This window comes from Macaca nemestrina, chromosome 7, assembly GCF_043159975.1.
Source record: "Macaca nemestrina isolate mMacNem1 chromosome 7, mMacNem.hap1, whole genome shotgun sequence".
Lineage (NCBI taxonomy): Eukaryota > Metazoa > Chordata > Mammalia > Primates > Cercopithecidae > Macaca > Macaca nemestrina.
The window spans coordinates 30,457,402-30,476,467 of record NC_092131.1 but is presented as its reverse complement, the minus strand read 5'-3'; the positions used below and the strand labels follow the sequence as shown (position 1 = coordinate 30,476,467).

The window sequence follows — 19,066 nt, the reverse complement described above, 5'->3', positions numbered from 1 at the left end:
GGCATGAGCCACCACGCCTGGCAAGCTTTTAGTTTTTACCATTGAATATGATGTTACTTGTGGGCCTTTCATATATAGCCTTTATTATATTGGGATAATTTCCTTCTATTCCTAGTTTGCTGAGGGTTCTTATCATGAAAAGGTGTTGAATTTTGTCAAATACCTTTTCTGCATCAATTAAAATGATCATGTGATTTTTGTTCTTCATTTTGTTAATGTGATGCATTATATTGATTGATTTTGCATGTTGAATCACTGTTGTATTCCAGAAATAAATCCCACTGGGTCATGGTGTATAATCTTTTCTCTTTTTTTCTGGGACAGGGTCTCGCCTGGTCACCGAGGCTGGAGTGTGGTGGCACAATCACAGCTCACTGCAGCCTTGACCTCCCAGGCTCAAGCAATCCACCCACCCCAACCTCCCAAGTAGCTGGGATTACTGGTGTATGCTACCACACTTAGCTAATGTTTAAAAATTTTTTGTAGAGACAAAATCTCATCATATTGTTGCCCAGACTGGTTTCAAACTCCTGGGCTCAAGTGATTCTCCCATCTCACCGTCCCAAATTGTTGGAATTCAACAGGTATGAACCATTGCACTTGCCATATAAATCTTTTAATAAACTATTGGACTCAGTTTGGTAGTATTTTATTGAGGAATTTTGCATCTGTATTCACTATGGGTATTGGTCTGTAGTTCCATTATTTTTGTCTGGTTTTGGTATCAGGGTAATGCTGGCCTCATAAAATGAGTTCAGAAGTGTTCCTTCATCTTCAATTTTTTTTGAAAGAGTTTGAGAAGGATTGTTCATTCTTCTTTAAATGTTTGGTAAGGCCAGGTGTGGTGGCTCATGCCTATAATCCCAGCACTTTGGGAGGCCAAGGCAGGCAGAACACCTGAGGTCACGAGTTCGAAATCACCCTGGCCAATATGGTGAAACCCCGTGTCTATGAAAAATACAAAAATTAGCCAGGCGTGGCAGGCGCATGTAATCCCAGCTCAGGAGACTCGCATGAACCCGGGAGGTAGAGGTTGGAGTGAGCCGAGATCACGCCACTGCACTCCAGCCTGGGTGAGAGAGCGAGACTCTGTCTAAAAATATATAAAAAATAAAAATAAATGTTTGGTAGAATTTTCCAGTCAAGTCATCAGGCCTGCGGCTTTTCTTGGGAGTGTATTATTATTTTTGAGTCAATCTTACTAGTTATAGTTCTGTTCAGATTTTAAAAATTTTTTCATGATTTAGTCTTTGTAGGCTGTATGTTTCTAGGAGTTTTTCTATTTCTTTGAAGTTATCCGATTTGTTGGCATGTAATTGTTCATAGTAGACTCTTACTCTTAAGATCCTTTTTACTTCGACAGCATCAGTTTGTTTGTGTTTATAGAAACAGGGCGTTGCTTTGTTTCCCAGGCTGGGATTACAGGCGTGAGCCACCACACCTGGCCTGTGGCATCAATTTTAATGTTTCCTCTTTCATTTCTGATTTTGTTATTTGATTCTTCTCTCTTCTCTGCCATTTAGTCTAGGAAAGGGCTGTTAGCTCTTATTTTCATTGACTTTTTTTTCCCCATTGTTTTTATAGTCTTATTTTGTTTATTTCTAATCTAATTATGTGCTTCCTTTTGCTTACTTTGGGTTTAGTTTGTTCTTTTTCTAGTTCTTTGAAGTATAAAAAGTTACACTGTTGATTTGAGATCTTTCTTATTTTTAATGTAGGCATTTACTCCTATAAAGTTTGCTCATGGTACTGCTTTTGTTGCAATCCATACGTTTTGGTATGTCGTTTTCATTTTCAGTTAAGATATTTTCAAATTTTCCTTGTGATTTCCTGTTTGATCAATTGGTTGTTCAAGAGTTGTGTTAACTTCCACATATTTGTGAATTTTCTAGTTTTTCTTCTGCGTTTCTAGTATCATTCTATCATGGTAAAAAAGAAAAAAAAGACGGTTGGTATGATTTGAATCTATTTAAATTTGTTAGGACTTGTTTTGTGACCTAACGTTGATCTATCCTGGAAAATGTTCCATGTGCACTTGAAAAGAACGTGTATTCTGCTGCTGTTGAGTGGAGTGTTATGCACTTGTCTGTTAGGTTCTAATTGGTGTATTGTGTTGTTCAAGTCTTCTGTTTTCTTATTAACCTTTTGTCTGGTTGTTCTATCCACTATTGAAAGTTGGGTATTAAAATCTTCTGCTATAATTGTTTACCTTCAGTTCTGTCAATATTTGCCTCATATATGTGGATGTTCTGATGTTAGGTACATGTATAATTGTTGTATCTTCCTGGTGAATTGATCTTTTTATCATCATGTCATTCTTTGTCTCTCATGACAGTTTTTGAAAATCTATTTTGTCTGATACAGGTATGACCACTCCTATTCTTTTTTGGTTACCATTTACATGGAATTATCTTTCTCTATGCTCTTTCAGTCTGTGTCCTAACATCTAAAGTGAGTCTCTTGAAGATAAGATATGTATTGAATCTTTTTTTTTTTTTTTTAAATCCATTCAGTCACTTGGTATCTTTTGATTAATGGGCTTAATCCATTTACATTTAAAATAATTACTGACAGAGACAGACTTATCACTGCCATTTTGTTTTTTCTCCATGTGTTGCAGTTTTGTTCCTCTTTTCCTCTCCTGCTGCTTTCTTTTGTGTTTCACTGATTTTTTTTTGTAATTATATTATTTTCTTTTTTTCTGTTGATATTTTCTTTGTAGTTACCATAGGAAATTGCATAAAAATCATAAAAATAGTTGTAACAACCTATTTTAAGATAACATCAATCATATACAAAAACTCTACTTCATCTTTTCCTGCCTCTGCTTTTTGTTATTTATCTCACGAATTATATCTTTTGGATATTTTTTATCCATTAGCATGGTTTTATAGTAATAGTTTTTTTTCAGTATTTTTATTTTTGAGACAGGGTCTCACCCTGTGGCCCAAGCTAGAGTGCAGTGGCGTGAACACAGCTCACTTCAGCCTTGATCTCCTGGGCTCAGGTGATCCTCCCGCCTCAGCCTGCCAGGTAGCTGGGAGTACAGGCACACACCACCATACTTGGCTAATTTTGTTATTTCTAGTAGAGACAGGATTTTACTACATTGCCTAGGTTGGTCTCGAACTTCTGGAATCAAGCGATCTGCCTGCCTCAGCCTCCCAAAGTGCTGGATTACAGGCGTAAGCTACCGTGCCAAGCCTATTTTTAATTTTTATTATTTATTTATATTTATACTTATTGATAGTTATAATTTTACTTTCTACATTTTATTATTTCTATATTATTTACATATATATTTTTTATTTATCTTTTTATGAGACAGGGTCTCACTCTGTCACCCAGGTTGGAGTACAGTGACATGATCATGGCTCACTGCAGCCTCAACTTTCGAGGCTCAAGTGATCCTCCCACATCAGACTACCAAATACCTGAGACCACAGGTGTGTGCCACTATGCCCAGCTAATTTTTTTTTTTAAGAGATGTTGTCTCCCTGTGTTGCCCAGGCTAGTCTCAAACACCTAAGCCCAAGCAATTCTCCTGCCTTGGCCTCCCAAAGTGCTGGGATTATAGGTGTGAGCCATCACAGTTGGCCAGATTTTATCTTTAAATCCTATACCACAATTAAAAATGATTTATGTACCACCCATCACAGTATTATGTATATGGCTATATATTCACCTTTGCCAGAGAGCTTTTTATTTTTGTATACTTTTGTGTTGTTGACTAGCATGTTTTCATTTCAACTTAAGGATTCCCTTCAGCATTAGTTGTAAGGCAGGTCCAGAAGTGATGAGGTTTTTTGTTGTTATTGTTTATCTGGGAAGCTCTTTCTTTCTCTTTTTTTTTTTTTTCCCTTGAGATGGAGTTTTGCTCTTGTCACCCAGGCTGAAGTGTAGTGGTGCAATCTCAGCTCACTGCAACCTCTGCCTCCCTGGGTTCAAGCAATACTCCTGCCTCACCCTCCCAAGTATCTGGGATTACAGGTGCCCACCACCACGCCCAGCTAATTTTTGTATTTTTAGTAGAGATAGAGTTTCACCATGTTGGCCAGGCTGGCCTTGAACTCCTGACCTCAGGTGATCTGCCCACCTCGGCCTCCCAAAGTACTGGGATTACAGCCATGAGCCACCGTGCCCAGCTTCTCCTTAATTTTTGAAGCACAGGTTTGCCAGATATAGTATTCTTGGTTGACAGGTTTTTTTTTTTTCTTTCCCCTTTTAGCACTTTGAATATATCAAGCGCTCCCTCTGGCCTGTAATGTTTCTGCTGAGAAGCCACTGATAGTCTTCTGGGAACTCCCTTGTGTGTGATAAGTTGCTTTTTCTTTGCAGTTTTCAGTATTCTTTGCCTTTGACTTTTGATGGTTTGATTATAATGTGTCTCTGTGTAGTCCTCCTTGGGTTCATCCAAATTGGAGTCCTCTGAACTTCTTGAATTTGGATGTCCATTTCCTTCCTCAGATCTGGGATGTTTTTGGCCATTATTCCTTCAAATAAGCTCTTTGCACCTTGCTCTGTCTCTCTTCTCCTTCTGACATTCCCATAAGGCATATATTGACCCACTTGATAGTATCCCGTAAGTCCTCTAGATTTTCTTCACTTTTCTTAATTTTCCTTTTGCTCTTCTGATTTGATAATTTCAAATAATTGCTCTTCAAGTTTGCGGATTCTTTCTTCTGTGTGATCAAGTCTAATGTTGAACCACTCTAGTGAGTTGTTTCAATTCAATTATTGTGCTCTCCAGCTCCAAATTTTGGTTGTTTCTCTTTATGATATTATTTTATTCATGTATTGTTTTCCTGATTTCATCACTTTTTTTTTTTTTTCATAGAGACAGGGTCTCACTATGTTGCCCAGGCTGGTCTCAAACTCCTGGGCTCAAATAACCCTCCCACCTCAGCATCCCAAATTGCTGGGATTACAGGCCTGTAATTACAAATTAATCTGTAAACTGTGCCTGGCCTAGTTGTTTTTCTGTGTCTTGTAGCTCACTGAGCCTCTTTAAGATTATTATTTTGAATTCTGTGTTAGGCATCTCATAGATCTGTTTCTTTAGGGCTGGTTTCTGCAGTAGTTTGTTTCTATGTTTGAGCAATATTGCCTTTTTATTTTTTGCTGGATTTGGGCTTTTGAAAGAACAGTCAGGTCTCTCCCAATCTTTACAGACTGGCACCATACAGGGGAAGATCTTTCCCAATCAGCCCAACTAGAGATTCTGGGGCCTGTCAAATCTTTCCAGGAATGAGTCTTCTCTGGGCTGGGGTTTGGAATTTCCCAATTAAAGAGTTTTGCCTGTTTCTATTGCAGGGACTCATAATCTTTTCCTCACTCTGGTATCTATCTGCAGTACTGCAGGTTCTCTGTACTGCAACAAGTCACTGAGTGATCCTTTGTTTTCATCCAAAATATGTTGGTTCCTCATCGATGCTCCAAGTCATGTGAGACAGAAACCAATCCCTTAGACAGCCCCCCAAAAGGTAGAACAGTGGACAAACATTCCATTTTTCTTTTTCCCTCCAAGGGAGAAGCCACAAATTAGGCATTTTCTCCTGCTCACCTGAGGCTGGCTTGAGGAAAGGAGTATCTTAGGTGAACTGCAATGGCTTTTCTTACCCCTGTAAATGCAGCTATTCTTGGATTTGTACCTCTCCGGGGCACTACAATTTCTTAAGTGCTTGCTGGAGTTCTCATAAAGGCTTTTGGACCATATATTGTTAAGTTAGTGTCTCAAGGTTACAAAGTCTGGAGCTTCCTATTTCTTCATCTTACTGATGCCACTGTCAATGATACCACTGTCTGAGACAGCTGTCAATTTTTATTGCTATTAGATGTGAGTGCATTCCTTTCCTATGATACACCCACTCTTTCTAGTTTGCTATTTCAAATCTGCAGACTTGAGAAACCAGATAACTTGGCTTTTTAAGAAGGTTATGACTTATAAACATAAATGGTTTACAAAAACAAAACTGTTCATTCAGGGTACAAATTTAAACAATAAAACAAAAAGGAACAGAACTGAGAAACTAAGGATGAAGATTTCAGACCACTATTTTCAGAGGTCCACTTACTGTTGGTGCTGGATGTGTTTCCTTGGCCCAAGATTAACAAAGTCAGACTTCTGAATACATAAGGTATACTTTCATTGCTATATGAGAGCCTTATATTTGTTCTGTATTTCTGTAAAAACCAGTGTCTTAAAGCTCTGGATTTTGCTTCTAAGCAACACAAGTCACACTCTATTTAAGCCTTCTCTCCTGGTTGAAAGAGCACTTTCTCTTAGTGCCTGATCCTTCGAAATATAAAATGCCACCTGCAAGTTTCATGTATTGTTTCCTCACCAGTCATATTGAGTACCACCAATAGGTTTATGCATCCTTATCAGTAAGCCAATCCATAAATTCACTGAGCAGCCTGCCTCCTTGGACATATGCTGTATCTATAAACATGTTTAATTCAAATCTGGTCCCACCATCCAGGAATTAATCTAACTTCAGAAAAAAACTAAGAAGTAGAGTGAGGAGGTGACATATGCTCCCAGAGTGACCTGGAGTTGCAGAATTCTGGAGCCTAATTATAGGTACATGCTTCACACACATTTCCTATTTAAGTGTCTGAAGCCATATTGATATCAGAATCAAGACTGGACTGAGAGCTTTTCTGCAAATCAATATTCCTGGTTTCAAGGAAGTCATTGGCACAGGACCTGTGAAGGCCTGGGTAGCCTTCCTGTAAGGGAGCATTCCACTATTACCTCAGCCCCAAAAGAAAGAACTGATTCCACTTGCACTCCTTGCCAATAGATAAGGAATGGCTAGACATTAGCAACTGTGGAGGGCAAGCTGGTGGTAATGATGAGTGAGTGAATGGATGAACAAATGATCATTTAATCAATCCATCCACTAAAAGGTAATCACTACTAGTCCATGCTTTATTATGTAACCACAGCTAGGGGACCCTGGAATAGATTTTCCTGTCCTTTCAGACCAGGAGTCATTGACTCTGGGTTGGAAAAGATAGGACGACAATCCACCAGCCAAACTTACCCTCCGATATAAAAAAAATGTAAGACATTTGAATTCTCAGCAGTGAGATTCTTGTCCAACTTCCTCAATTTGGATACTCAGCTTACCTCAAATTATATAATAGTTTGCAGAAGAAGGTTGCATGGGCACAAGCTTCTATCATCAGTCCCCGAGAACGGCCCTGCAAATACAGCCAGATACGATCTTCCTCTGGAACCCCATACTCAAACTGCAGGGACTCAAGGTCCTGGAGCATGTCCATTTCCAAGCCACTATTTCCTGCAGTGATAGATACTAATCAGTTTGGCTCCCTGTCCTGGTAGAAGAAGGGTCTATGTAGGAGGTGTGTGTATGATGGTATGTGTGCCCAGGTCACAAGCACTCACGCTGGTGGGCTTCAGCAACTCTCTACTCCCAAATTCTGAACTTGGAATTCACCTCTCTTGAATTCACACTCTAGAGTGTGAGTGTTTGAGGATTCCTAATCACTGGCTGCCCATGAATCCTGGACTCATGAAAAATCTGTACAGAAACCCAAAGTGTTGTTTCTCCACATGGGTTACAGGCACTGTTTTTGGCAGATGAATTTACAACAGCAATTGAGTTTTACAGGTATTCTTGAGCCAGGACGTTTTCCCTTCCATTCCCTCCTGCGTTTTGGAAATAGGACTGAACACATAGAACCACATTTCAAAGAAATGCTTCCCTTTCACTGAACTCTGTTCTCCACAGGGTAGAAAAGAACCCAAACTAAATATCACTGTCCTCTGTCTAGGACAGGGACATCTAGATTTTATAAACTAAACTCAAAGTCATATAAACCCATCTACATATATCTATCACCAAACAGAGAAGATTGGCTCTGCTCCTCAGTACTTCTGATCCTGGAAGGTAAGAACTACATTTCTAAGGAGAATTACCCAAGAAACTTGTGATTATGACTCCTTAACTACCAGATTACAGTCTCTGAGTCTTAAAGGGGCCAGCCCCACTTAGAGGTTTTCCTGAGCTGAATATCAGGACATGAGTCCCTTCCACTACTTCTAGGAGTACCACACTAGAGCAGTATGAGACCCTCCTTTTCCCAAAAGAAGATTCTGGATTTCTAGGTTTTTTTTTGCAGACTAGAATATCCTACAGATCTTAGCACTACTTGAGTTAGTTTACAACTCCTTTTTGTGTTCAAGAAACCAATAAAAATTTTTTCAGGTGAAACCCACATAACATAAAATTAGCCATTTTAAAGTGAACAATTCATCAATACATTCAGAATGTTGTGCCACCACCTCTATGTAGTTCCAAAATACTTTCATATTCCCAAAAGGAAAGCCTACACCCATCAAGCAGTTACTCCATATCCCTCCCCACCCTCAGCCTCTGGAACCACCAGTCTGCTTTCTGTCTGGATGGATTTACCTATTCCAGATATTTTATATAAATGGAATCATACAGTATGTGACCTTTTGTGTCTGGCTTCTCTAATCCCTTTTATAGGAAGGCTGTTATGTGACATAATCTCTTTAAAAGCAAAGTCTCACCCCGGCACAGTGGCTCATGCCTATAATCCCAGTACTTTGGGAGACTGAAAGAGGTGGATCACTTGAGGTCAGGAGTTCGAGACCAGCCTGGTCAACACGGTGAAACCCCGTCTCTACTAAAAATACAAAAATTAGCCAGGTGTGATAGCACATGCCTGTAATCTTGGCTACTCAGGAGGCTGCGGCAGGAGAACTGCTTGAACCTAGGAGGTGGAGGTTGGTTGCACTGAGCAGAGATTGTGCCACGGCACTCCAGCCTCAGCGACAGAACGAGACACCATCTCAAAAAAAAAAAAGTAACATAAAACAAAAGCAAAGCCTCTACACTTGAAATGTGGGGCATGGAAGTTCTCATCAAACCCAAGAAACACTTCCTTACACCAAAACAGTCAGTAGGTCATCCTAATGTTGCCAAGTAATGCTTCCTGCTCCAAAGGAAAAAGAAGCTCAAAACCTCCTAGATCAGTATGACCAATGCAGCATACAAGTTGTACAGACATGAATTCTAGGCCTATCCTTTACTTATGCATTCTCAAAAGTAGGCATCAGTTGTTACTGTTTTGTATCATGTCACCTTGGCTAGGCTGAACTGCAATTTCCAGAATTCCCTTCCCTGTATGTTTCTGGTTAAGGTGGACCACCGGAGATATTTCTGTGCAAGACCAGGAGGGTGGAAATGAACAGTAACCAACTTGTGTTTCAGTGTGCATAATCAGAGGAAGTACTTTTGTAGTTCACACATGTTGCTGTTTATCTGCTGGGTACCTTGCTGGTGAGGGGCAACAGTTGGACCTGTAACTGCTACATCTTCCCTGGTTCCTCCTTCAGTTGCTCACTCCTGGGCTGGGTGTTTTTCGGTTCCATGACAAAGGCCACTAGCTTTTCCAGCAGCAGGACACCCACTTCATGAAGGTTGGGGGCTGTGAGAACTGACATGGGTCCTAGTCCCTGCTCACTCACTTTATAATGATCTTCCCTTGTTCACGGCCTTCCCTATGGATTTCAAGCTCTACCACTGGACATGAAGACAACTACCTTAATCAGACCCTCCAGCTGCCATACTTGAGTGGAAGTACTCAAACAGAAAAGACAGGCTCTACTCCTCAGTACTTCTCATCCAATTTCTCTAACAGGTCAGAGAAAGGTCAAATGTCTCTAACAAACTGCATATATAGATTAGATTAGATAATGCATATATATGCCCAATGGTTCTGCTTCTCTAAATGAACCCTAATCAATATACTAGGTAATAAAGTAACCACTATTTGTTTGAAGATGAACCAATAATTTTAGTACAATCTAGTAAATTAAACTCTTGTTTCTTCAATAGCAAGAAGGATGATCAAGAAAGGAACTAAACATGAGGTTACCTGGAATTGCAAAGTGGAGAAGCAAAAGCTGGAGTCTGATCCCCTTAAAGCAGAGTTTCTTAACACTGGTGTTACTAACATTTGGGCAGGATAATTCTTTGTTGTGGGGTGTCCCGTGGATTGTAGGACATTTAGCAGCATCCCTGACCTCTACCCACTGGATGCCAGTAGCACTCCTAGTGTGGCAACAGAAAGCAACTTCGAACATTGCCAAATGTCTCTTGAGGGGCAAAACTGCCTCCAGTTGAGAACCATATTGCCTTAAAGCATGGTATGCGCCTCTGTAAGAGCATCTTCTCTTTTCTTTCTGTGACTTCACCCACTCCACAGTCACAGGAGCACAGAACTCTACAAAATGTTAGCTGGGTGTGGTGGCACATGCCTGTAGTCCCAGCTACTCAGGAGGCTGAAGCAGGAAGATTGCTTGAATCTGGGATGTCAAGGCTGCAGTGAGCCATGAGGGTGACAGAGCAAGACCATGTCTATTTAAAAACAGGCCGGGTGTGGTGGCTCATGCCTGTAATCCCAACACTTTGGGAGGCCAAGGCAGGAGGATCACCTGAGGTCAGGAGTTCAATACCAGCCTGGCCAACATGGTGAAACCCCGTCTCTACTAAAAATACAAAAATTAGTTGGGCGTGGTGGCAGGCACCTGTAATCCCAGCTACTCGGGAGGCTGAGGCAGGAGAATCATCTGAACCTGGGAGGTGGAGGTTGCAGTGAGCTGAGAGCGCCACTGCACTCCAGCCTGGGTGACAGAGCGAGACTCCGTCTCACAAACAAACAAACTCTATAAAATTTTAGATTATCTAATGAATCCAGAGAAAGAAAGGGACTCACCCAGCATCACATAACTAGTTAGTGGTAGAGTTGGAAAAAGTCAGGCTTCTGTTAACCACATAGCCCTGCTTTGCCATAGCACTGTTACCCTATAACCTGACATGTGCTGACAGGCTGCTGAATGCAGTCATTGAGGAAGACTTGTAATAATCCTAAGATCCCGAGCAATTATTTCATAATTCTGCACAAAACCACCAGGAGCAGGAGAGAAGGCACCAAGGAAGAAATACTTTTATTAGGAGTCTACGCATGTCAGAAAAACCCAGTTCAGTCACAGAAAAGGAGGCAAATATTGGTACAAAGGAAGAATCCAAGTGTGAAAATAAAACCTCTATCTAAATATCCTAACAGAAATGCTGCTGAGTTTAGCCCAGGTGGAACTTCTGAAAGCTCCTGGTGAAATGAGATTTTTGCATAAAGAGAGAGCTCTCCAGCACTGCTGCATCTGAGCTTCTTAGAAAGTGACAGGTCTGGGCTAGCAGTAGAGGAAGAGATAAAGGGGATGTCTCATCACCCAAGCAAGGTCATCTGTGTTCAAGTGAGAGAAGAACCTTAGGGTTTTGGACAGAGTAAACTGGGCAGCAGAGGGGAAATGGCTGAGGAAACACAACGTCTAGGCAATGTGTGGCATAATGTGGAGGGGTCTGTGCAGTCTGGTGTGAGTGCATCTCCAGCAGGTCTTGGGAAACACTGGCATTCCTTCCTGAGGCCATTTTGGTTCTGTTCTGACTTCATTCAGAGCAGAACTGCCAATGTCCAGCACCAAGTCCTGGATCATAATTAGCTGAGTGGAATGGAGTGGTCACCCTATGACACCTGTACTTCTTCCTTTCTGGAGCAGTCACTTTTCTCAGACCAAGTGAGATCTTACCCAGTAGGGGCCCAATCTAGAAATCACTCCCACCTTCATATGAGCACCAGGTGAAGAGAATCATTCTCATGAGTCAAAGCTTTAGATCTCAATCCTCAGATGATGTTCCTTGGACAGAAGTTCAGTCAGAAGTTATCTGTGTCAAGAGTAGCTGGCACTGCCTGTTGATAATGGGCTCAAGCGATGTGATGCTGCAGCTCTCTCAAAGAGGAGCTCTCTCTACTTTCACAGGCAGGAAAGGAGGAAATGAGGCAGGTTTCAGGGTAGTCAATGCCACTTAATTCTTCCATCGAATTTGCTGTGGAAAGAGGAAACAATGAAGGTGTATGATCAGTTTTCACTTATCCCTATAGCAAGGCAGAGAAAATGCAACAAAACAAGGCCCATAGCTAGATAATGTAAGGAAAAGAAAAAGTAGAATCAGATCGGGAGGTAGGGGATGTTGAGAAATTTTTAAAAATATGTGGGGGAGTTCATTTATTCAAAGATGCATTAAACACCTATTTTGTATTTTACAAGCCTAATTTTGGTCATTTGACTCTAAGGTAGGTCCCAAAATACCTAACAGGGAACTAACTTTCATATTAACAAAAAGCTCAGTAATTTCATGCTGTGAGAGATGAACCAGCTGTGCTCCCCAGATAGTTAACATCTATTTCACCCACTTCTTATTTTCAACAGGTAGGTCCCATCCATCCCCATGAGACCATACAGTTTGGATATTCTGAATCTGAAACATGTTTTCATACTTTCAATATTTAGTTTCTCCTACCTGCTAGGTTTAACTACTATCAGAGTATTACAGTTGAGTCTTAGCTTGAGGTCCCCAGATTACCCCCCTATCATACCGCATCTTAGGAGTAATTTCTGCTATTCAAAGCAGTGCTTTTGACATTGTGGCCAGAGGAGAGCCTTACATCCATGTGGATTAGCCAACTGCAATCCTTCCAGGCCTTGGGAACATATACTTGGTACTGTTTTGTGAACTGTCTCCTGAGCCTGCTGGAGGGATAAACTGTAGCTGCTCACCGAGCTGCTGAGAAGAGCATCAATCTTCTCCTCCTCTGCTGATCCTTTATCTACCTTACTCCTGTATGCTAGCAACTGTTGACGATCCTTCAGGTCCCGGCAGGTCTGTGCATCAAAACAAACAATACGAACCTCCAATCAGCCTTCTGTACAGGGTTCTTTTTGCCCAGGATGGTCTCAAACTCCTGGGCTCAAGCAATCCTCTCTCCTCAGGCTCCTGAGTAGCTGGAACTACAGGTGTGTGCTACTCTGCCCACATGAGGGCTTATTTCTTTTTGTCATTATCACTTTGACCCAAGGCTCAAAGAGAGGCTGAGAGGCTATAGTGGGATGACAGTGGGGTCCAATGCCTACAGAACTCCATGTTGGAGAGAAGACTACACAGCTTATGTAGCTTGATTTAGTTCTATGAATTCTCTAAGTATGACAAGTTTATAAAAACACAGAGAAACTAGTCAGAGGGCTGGGAAAATAACACAGGAATGCTGGTCTCCAAACGAACTCTTGCCAGATTATTCTGTTCATTCAGTCAAAACTGGTGGTAGCACCTCAGGATCTTGGACAGAGAATATTATAATCCCCACCACTGCACCCCCGCCACTGAGGATCTAATGGAGGACTCCCATTTCTTGGGGACTCACATCAATGACGACATCATGGCACTTGAACTTAGTGGCTAAGTTCAACTTTGTGTCCACATCTTCCACCAGATTGACATACTCCTGTAATATCTGTGCGAAGAGGTACTTCCGATTAATGATTCAAAGACCCATAAGGCACAGAGCTATACAAGGTACAAAAGAAAGTCCTGAAGACGGCAAAAGAGTTCAACAGCGAATGTTTACAATTCCCGTCATCAACCAAAGGACTAGTTCTGCAATGGGAATGAGGTAATGCTACACAGTACTTCCATGCTGCCTCAGTAAGCAGGAAAGAGCGCACTTCTCCTGATCCTAGAGCCAGATACACACGCCAGCAATGACAGGGCTCTAGATCTGATCCAGTGCTCTGCTCCTTTTTCCCTGATGTCTTTTCTCCACGAGTTCTGCTTCTCTATCATTTGAACGGTACCTCAATATTCCACTTGGGCTAACATAGTAGATGCTACTCAGAGAGGACAGTTTGGAATTGTTTCTAAAGGGGAGAAAGGGAGAGAATTTCAATCCCTGGCCTTTTCTATCTTGAGGCCTATTGCAACCATTGTGCTGCCTTTAAAGGAAAACAAGGGCAGATCGGGTTTCCCATCACTGACCAGTAAGAGGCTTAAAGTTAGGTATCCGAGAATATCCTGTACCCAACTCTCTTTAGGAACCATTACCTGCACAGGGGCATTGTTCTTGTGCAAAATTTCGACAACCCGATGGAAGCCAATGGGTGCTCTCTTCTTGGTATAGCCCAGCCAGTTCTGAAAGAGGAAGATGGGGCAGCGGTAGGTAGGCCAGGCACACTCAACACATTCTAGGCTAGTCTATGTTTTATGATCAGACCAGAATAATGTGGTGGGTGGGTGGAGGTGCTGAAGGATACAGAAATAATGAGAAATGAATTTTTCAGAAAAATCAAGCGATTTGAGAAAGTAGAAATGAATCAGGTTTGAAATAACTTCTTAGATCTATAGAAATGAATGCAGGGAAAAGTCTTGAAATACTACTAAATGGGGTAAGTAACTTACTTAATATTTGTAGTATGAACTTATCAATGTAGAAAATAATTCCATCTTCCATATCTTTATAAGTATAGATGTTTATTTGCAAATTCATGAGGGAAGGTCTAAACTTTTAACAGTGTTTGCCTTGAGAAAGGGGGTGAGATAGGAGTAGGTAGAAAATGAAAAAGGAACTTCACTCTTTCTATACTTTAATACAGTGTTTGATTTTGACAACAGAAATGTATTGCTTTGTTAATACAACTAATTACATAATTAACAAATGGGAAAAACAGAAAAAATTTCAAACCTACAATGGAAAAACAGATATTAAAAATGTAAACCAATTCATATGGAATCACCAAAGATCCCGCATAGCCAAAGCAATCAATGTTAAAGAAAAACAAAAATGAAGGCCGGGTGCGGTGGTTCATGCCTGTAATCCCAGCACTTTGGGAGGCCTAGGTGGGAGGATCACTTGAGGCTAGGAGTTCGAGACCAGCCTGGCCAACACAGTGAAACCCCATCTTTACTAAAAATACAAAAATCAGCTGGGCATGGTGGCGCATGCCTTTAATCCCAGCTACTTGGGAGGCTAAGGCAGGAGATTAGCTGGAACCTAGGAGGCAGAGGTTGCAGTGAGCCGAGATTGCGCCACTTCACTCCAGCCTGGGTGACAGAGCAAGTCTCCATCTCAAAACAAAAAAAAAGGGGGGTGGGTAGGGGTAGGAGGCAACATGCTTCATGATTTCAAATTATATTACAAAGTTATATATAGTAATCAAAACAGTACAGTGCTGGCATAAAAACAAACACATAGACCAGTGGAATAGAATAGAGAGCCTAGAAATAAACCCAAGCATACATGGTCAGCTAATTTTCAACAAAAGCACCAAGTGGACCCAATGGGGAAAGGATAGTCTCTTCAACAAGTGGTGCTGGGAAAACTGGATTTCCACATGTAAAACAATGAAATTAGACCTTTATCTTACACCATACACAAAAATCAACTCAAAATGGATAATAGATCTAAGCATAAGACCTGAAGCGATAAAACTCCTAGAAGAAAACATGGGAAACAGCTCCTTGACATTGGCCTTGGCAATGATTTTTTGGATATCACACCAGAGGCTCAGACTACCAAAGCAAAAAGTAAATTGGATTACATCAAATTAAAAAGCTGCACGTGGCAAAAGAAACAATCAAAATGAAAGGCAGCCTATGGGTTAGAAGAAAATATTTGTAAATCACATATCTGATAAGGGATCAATATCTAAAACATATAAAGAACTCGCACAAGTCAATAGCAGAAATAAAAATTACCAAATTTAAAAAATGGGCAAAAGACCTGAATGGACATTTCTCCAAAGAAAACATGAAAATGGCCAAGAGGTATATGAAAAGGTGATCAATATCACTAATCATCAAGGAAATGCAAATCAAAACTACAATAAGACATCACATCACACCTGTTAAGATGGCTGTTATCAAAAAGACAAATGATGTGTTAGCAAGGGTGCGGGGAAACAGAACTCTTGTACCCTGTTGGTGGGAATGTAGATTGGGGTAGCCAATGTGGATAACAGCCTGCTGTGAGCTACGGTCATGCCACTGCACTTCAGCCTGGGTGAGAGTGAGAGCCTCTCTCAAAAAAATAAAAATAAAAATAAAAATAAAAATAAAAATAGAACTACCATATGACCCAGTAATCAATCCTTCTTTTGGGTATATATCCAAAAGAAATGAAATCATCATCTCATAAAGATACTTGCATTTCCACATTCATTGTAACACTATTCATGAGATGTTAACTATTCATGAAATGTAACTATTATAAGTTATTGCTGAGAATTTAAATGTCTATAACTTACAAAAATAATAAACAAATAAATAATTCCCTCCCCCCAAAAAAATAGCCAAGATAAGGAAACAATTTAAGTGTTCATTGACAGACAAATGGATACAGAAACTATGGAACTATGGTATATATATACATACATGCTGGAACATTAGCTTTAGAGATCTAACTACAAGATGAGGACTATAGTTAATAATATTGTACTGTAATCAGGAGTTTTGCTAAATGAGTAGATTTTAGCTGCTTTTGCCACAAAAAATAATTTGAGATGATAGATATGTTGATTTGATTCACTGTAGTAACCATTTTACTATCTACGTGTAACTCATAACATCTTATTGTATAACTTAAATATATACAATATATAATAACATTTATCTTTAAAAAAAAAAGAAGAAAGATAACAAGTGCTGGCAAGGGTGTAGCAAAAAGAGACCCCAGTATACTGTTGTCGGTGGGAATGTAAATTAGTGCAGCCATCATGAAAAACAGTATAGGCGTTCCTCAAAAATGTTTAAACAGAACTAAAATATTATCCAGAAATCCCACTACTGGGTATATATCCAAAGGAAATGCAATCAGCATCTCACAGAGACATCTACACTCCTATGTTTATTGTGGCATTATTCACAAGAGCGAAGATATGGAAATAACTTCAGTGTCTACTGATGGATGAATCGATAAACCAATTGTGGTACACATATACAATGGAATGTATTCAGAACTTAATAAGGAGATCCTGACATGTGACAGCATGGATGAACCCGGAGGACATTATGCTAAGTGAAACAAGCCAGACACAGAAAGGAAAATAACTTCCTGATCTCACTCATACGTAGGATCTACAAAAGTCAGACACATAGAAAGTAGTTTCCAGATAGGGGAAAATGTAGGTCAAAGTTGTAGTTGTGCAGGATGAATAAATTTAGAAATCTAATGTACAGCACAAGGACAACAGTTAATAATAGTGTGGTGTATACTGGAAATTTGCTGAGAGAGTGAATTTTAGGGGCTCTTACCACACTCACAAAAAATGGCTAACTGTGAGATGATGGATGTTAATTGGTGTGACTGTATAATCATTTCACTATGTATATGTAGATCAAAACATTACGTTATACCTTAAATATATACAATAAAAATTAATTTGAAAAAAGGCAAATCAGGCCGGGCGCGGTGGCTCAAGCCTGTAATCCCAGCACTTTGGGAGGCCGAGACGGGCAGATCACGAGGTCAGGAGTTCGAGACCATCCTGGCTAACACGGTGAAACCCCGTCTCTACTAAAAAATACAAAAAACTAGCCGGGCGAGGTGGCGGGCGCCTGTAGTCCCGGCTACTCGGGAGGCTGAGGCAGGAGAATGGCATAAAAACCCGGGAGGCAGAGCTTGCAGTGAGCTGAGATCCGGCCACTGCACTCCAGCCTGGGCGACACAGCGAGACTCCGTCTCAAAAAAAAAAAAAAAAAAAAAAGGCAAATCAGTAGAGACATGACTGACAACCAAACTCAATGCAAGGTCTTTGATTGGATCCTGATAGAAAAAAATACAGAAGCAAACCAAAACCAGCTATAAAGAACTAATTTAAATATGGACCATGATTAAATATATATTATTATATTAATGTTAAATTTTTTTAGTGATAATTATATATCTATATATATGTAATTTTTTTTTTTTTTTGAGACAGGATTTTACTCTTGTTGCCCAGGCTGGAGTGCAATGGCACAATCTTGGCTCACTGCAACCTCTACCTTCTGGGTTCAAGCAATTCTCTCGCCTCAGCCTCCCAAGTAGCTGGGATTACAGGCGTACACCACCAAGCCCAGCTAATTTTTGTATTTTTAGTAGAGATGGGGTTTCACCATGTTGGCCAGGATGGTCTCAAACTCCTGACCTCAGGTGATCCATCCACCTTGGCCTCCCAAAGTACTGGGATTATAGGCGTGAGCCACCATGCCCGGTCCAATATTGTGCTTATGAAGTATTAAAGAAGAGGTGTTAAGATGCCTACAGCTTTCAAATGATTCAGAAAAGAAAAACACATAGGTATAGAAAAAGAGAAAGCATACATAGCAAAATTTTTTTTTTTTTTTTTTTGAGACGGAGGAGTCTCACTCTGTCGCCCAGGCTGGAGTACAGTGGCGCAATCTTGGCTCCTTGCAAGTTCCACCTCCCAGGTTCACGTCATTCTCCTGCCTCGGCCTCCCGAGTAGCTGGGACTACAGGCACCCGCCACCATGCCCGGTTAATTTTCTGTACTTTTAGTAGAGATGGGGTTTCACTGTTTTAGCTAGGATGGTCTCAATCTCCTGACCTCGTGATCCACCCTCCTTGGCCTCCCAAAGTGCTGGGATCACAGGCATGAGCCACCGCACCCGGCCAAAATTGTTAATAAATTAGTGATGTGGATAAAGACTATTATACTATTATAGTATGTATTTGATTATTATATGAACTATAAAATTCATTCTTTCAACTTTTCTTTAGGTTTGAAATTTTGGAAAATAAAAAGTTGGAGGAAAAATGTACACCAGTAAGCAGAACTTGTAACATGATAGAACCCTTCTGTCTCCCAAGGCCTCAGCAGCATTAAACAGTTCCAGGGCACACACCTTTGTGGTGAATAGGGCATCTACATCATTCCAGGCTCGAAGCTTGGCACGAGCAGCCAGGGCTGTCAGCACATACTGTTTGTCTGGGATCTGAAAAGCAGAGACCAAGAAAAATTAAGGGGAAGTAGAAATACATCAATGGGGGTGCTTGAGAATTTTAGAAAAGACAGACATTAAATATTTCCTGATATTGACTCTGCTCTTAAAATCAAAACATTTCTCAGTTCAAGAACTTCTTAATTCCCAAGCCCCACCACTGCTATAGGGCATTCAGT

At 40.6% G+C, this 19,066-nt stretch overlaps 2 protein-coding genes across 3 annotated transcripts in view; both read right to left on the bottom strand.

The window, feature by feature from the left end:
* LOC105495841 (NADP dependent oxidoreductase domain containing 1) overlaps window positions 1-11,819 on the bottom strand; it is a 38,297-nt gene extending 26,478 nt beyond the window's left edge. The window contains exons 1-2 of the mRNA XM_024797292.2: window positions 11,681-11,819; window positions 7,136-7,307 (exon numbers count right to left, since the gene is read on the bottom strand). Coding sequence (XP_024653060.1) covers window positions 7,136-7,307; window positions 11,681-11,717 — 209 coding nt within the window. The 5' untranslated portion in view covers window positions 11,718-11,819. The remainder of the gene's footprint in view (window positions 1-7,135; window positions 7,308-11,680) is intronic.
* Window positions 10,985-19,066, bottom strand: part of LOC105495843 (VPS33B interacting protein, apical-basolateral polarity regulator, spe-39 homolog) — a 32,890-nt gene continuing 24,808 nt past the window's right edge. For both annotated transcript variants that reach the window (XM_011765696.3, XM_024797291.2), the window contains exons 16-20: window positions 18,792-18,881; window positions 13,995-14,081; window positions 13,318-13,407; window positions 12,677-12,781; window positions 10,985-11,945 (exon numbers count right to left, since the gene is read on the bottom strand). In XM_011765696.3, coding sequence (XP_011763998.1) covers window positions 11,925-11,945; window positions 12,677-12,781; window positions 13,318-13,407; window positions 13,995-14,081; window positions 18,792-18,881 — 393 coding nt within the window. In that variant the 3' untranslated portion in view covers window positions 10,985-11,924. The remainder of the gene's footprint in view (window positions 11,946-12,676; window positions 12,782-13,317; window positions 13,408-13,994; window positions 14,082-18,791; window positions 18,882-19,066) is intronic.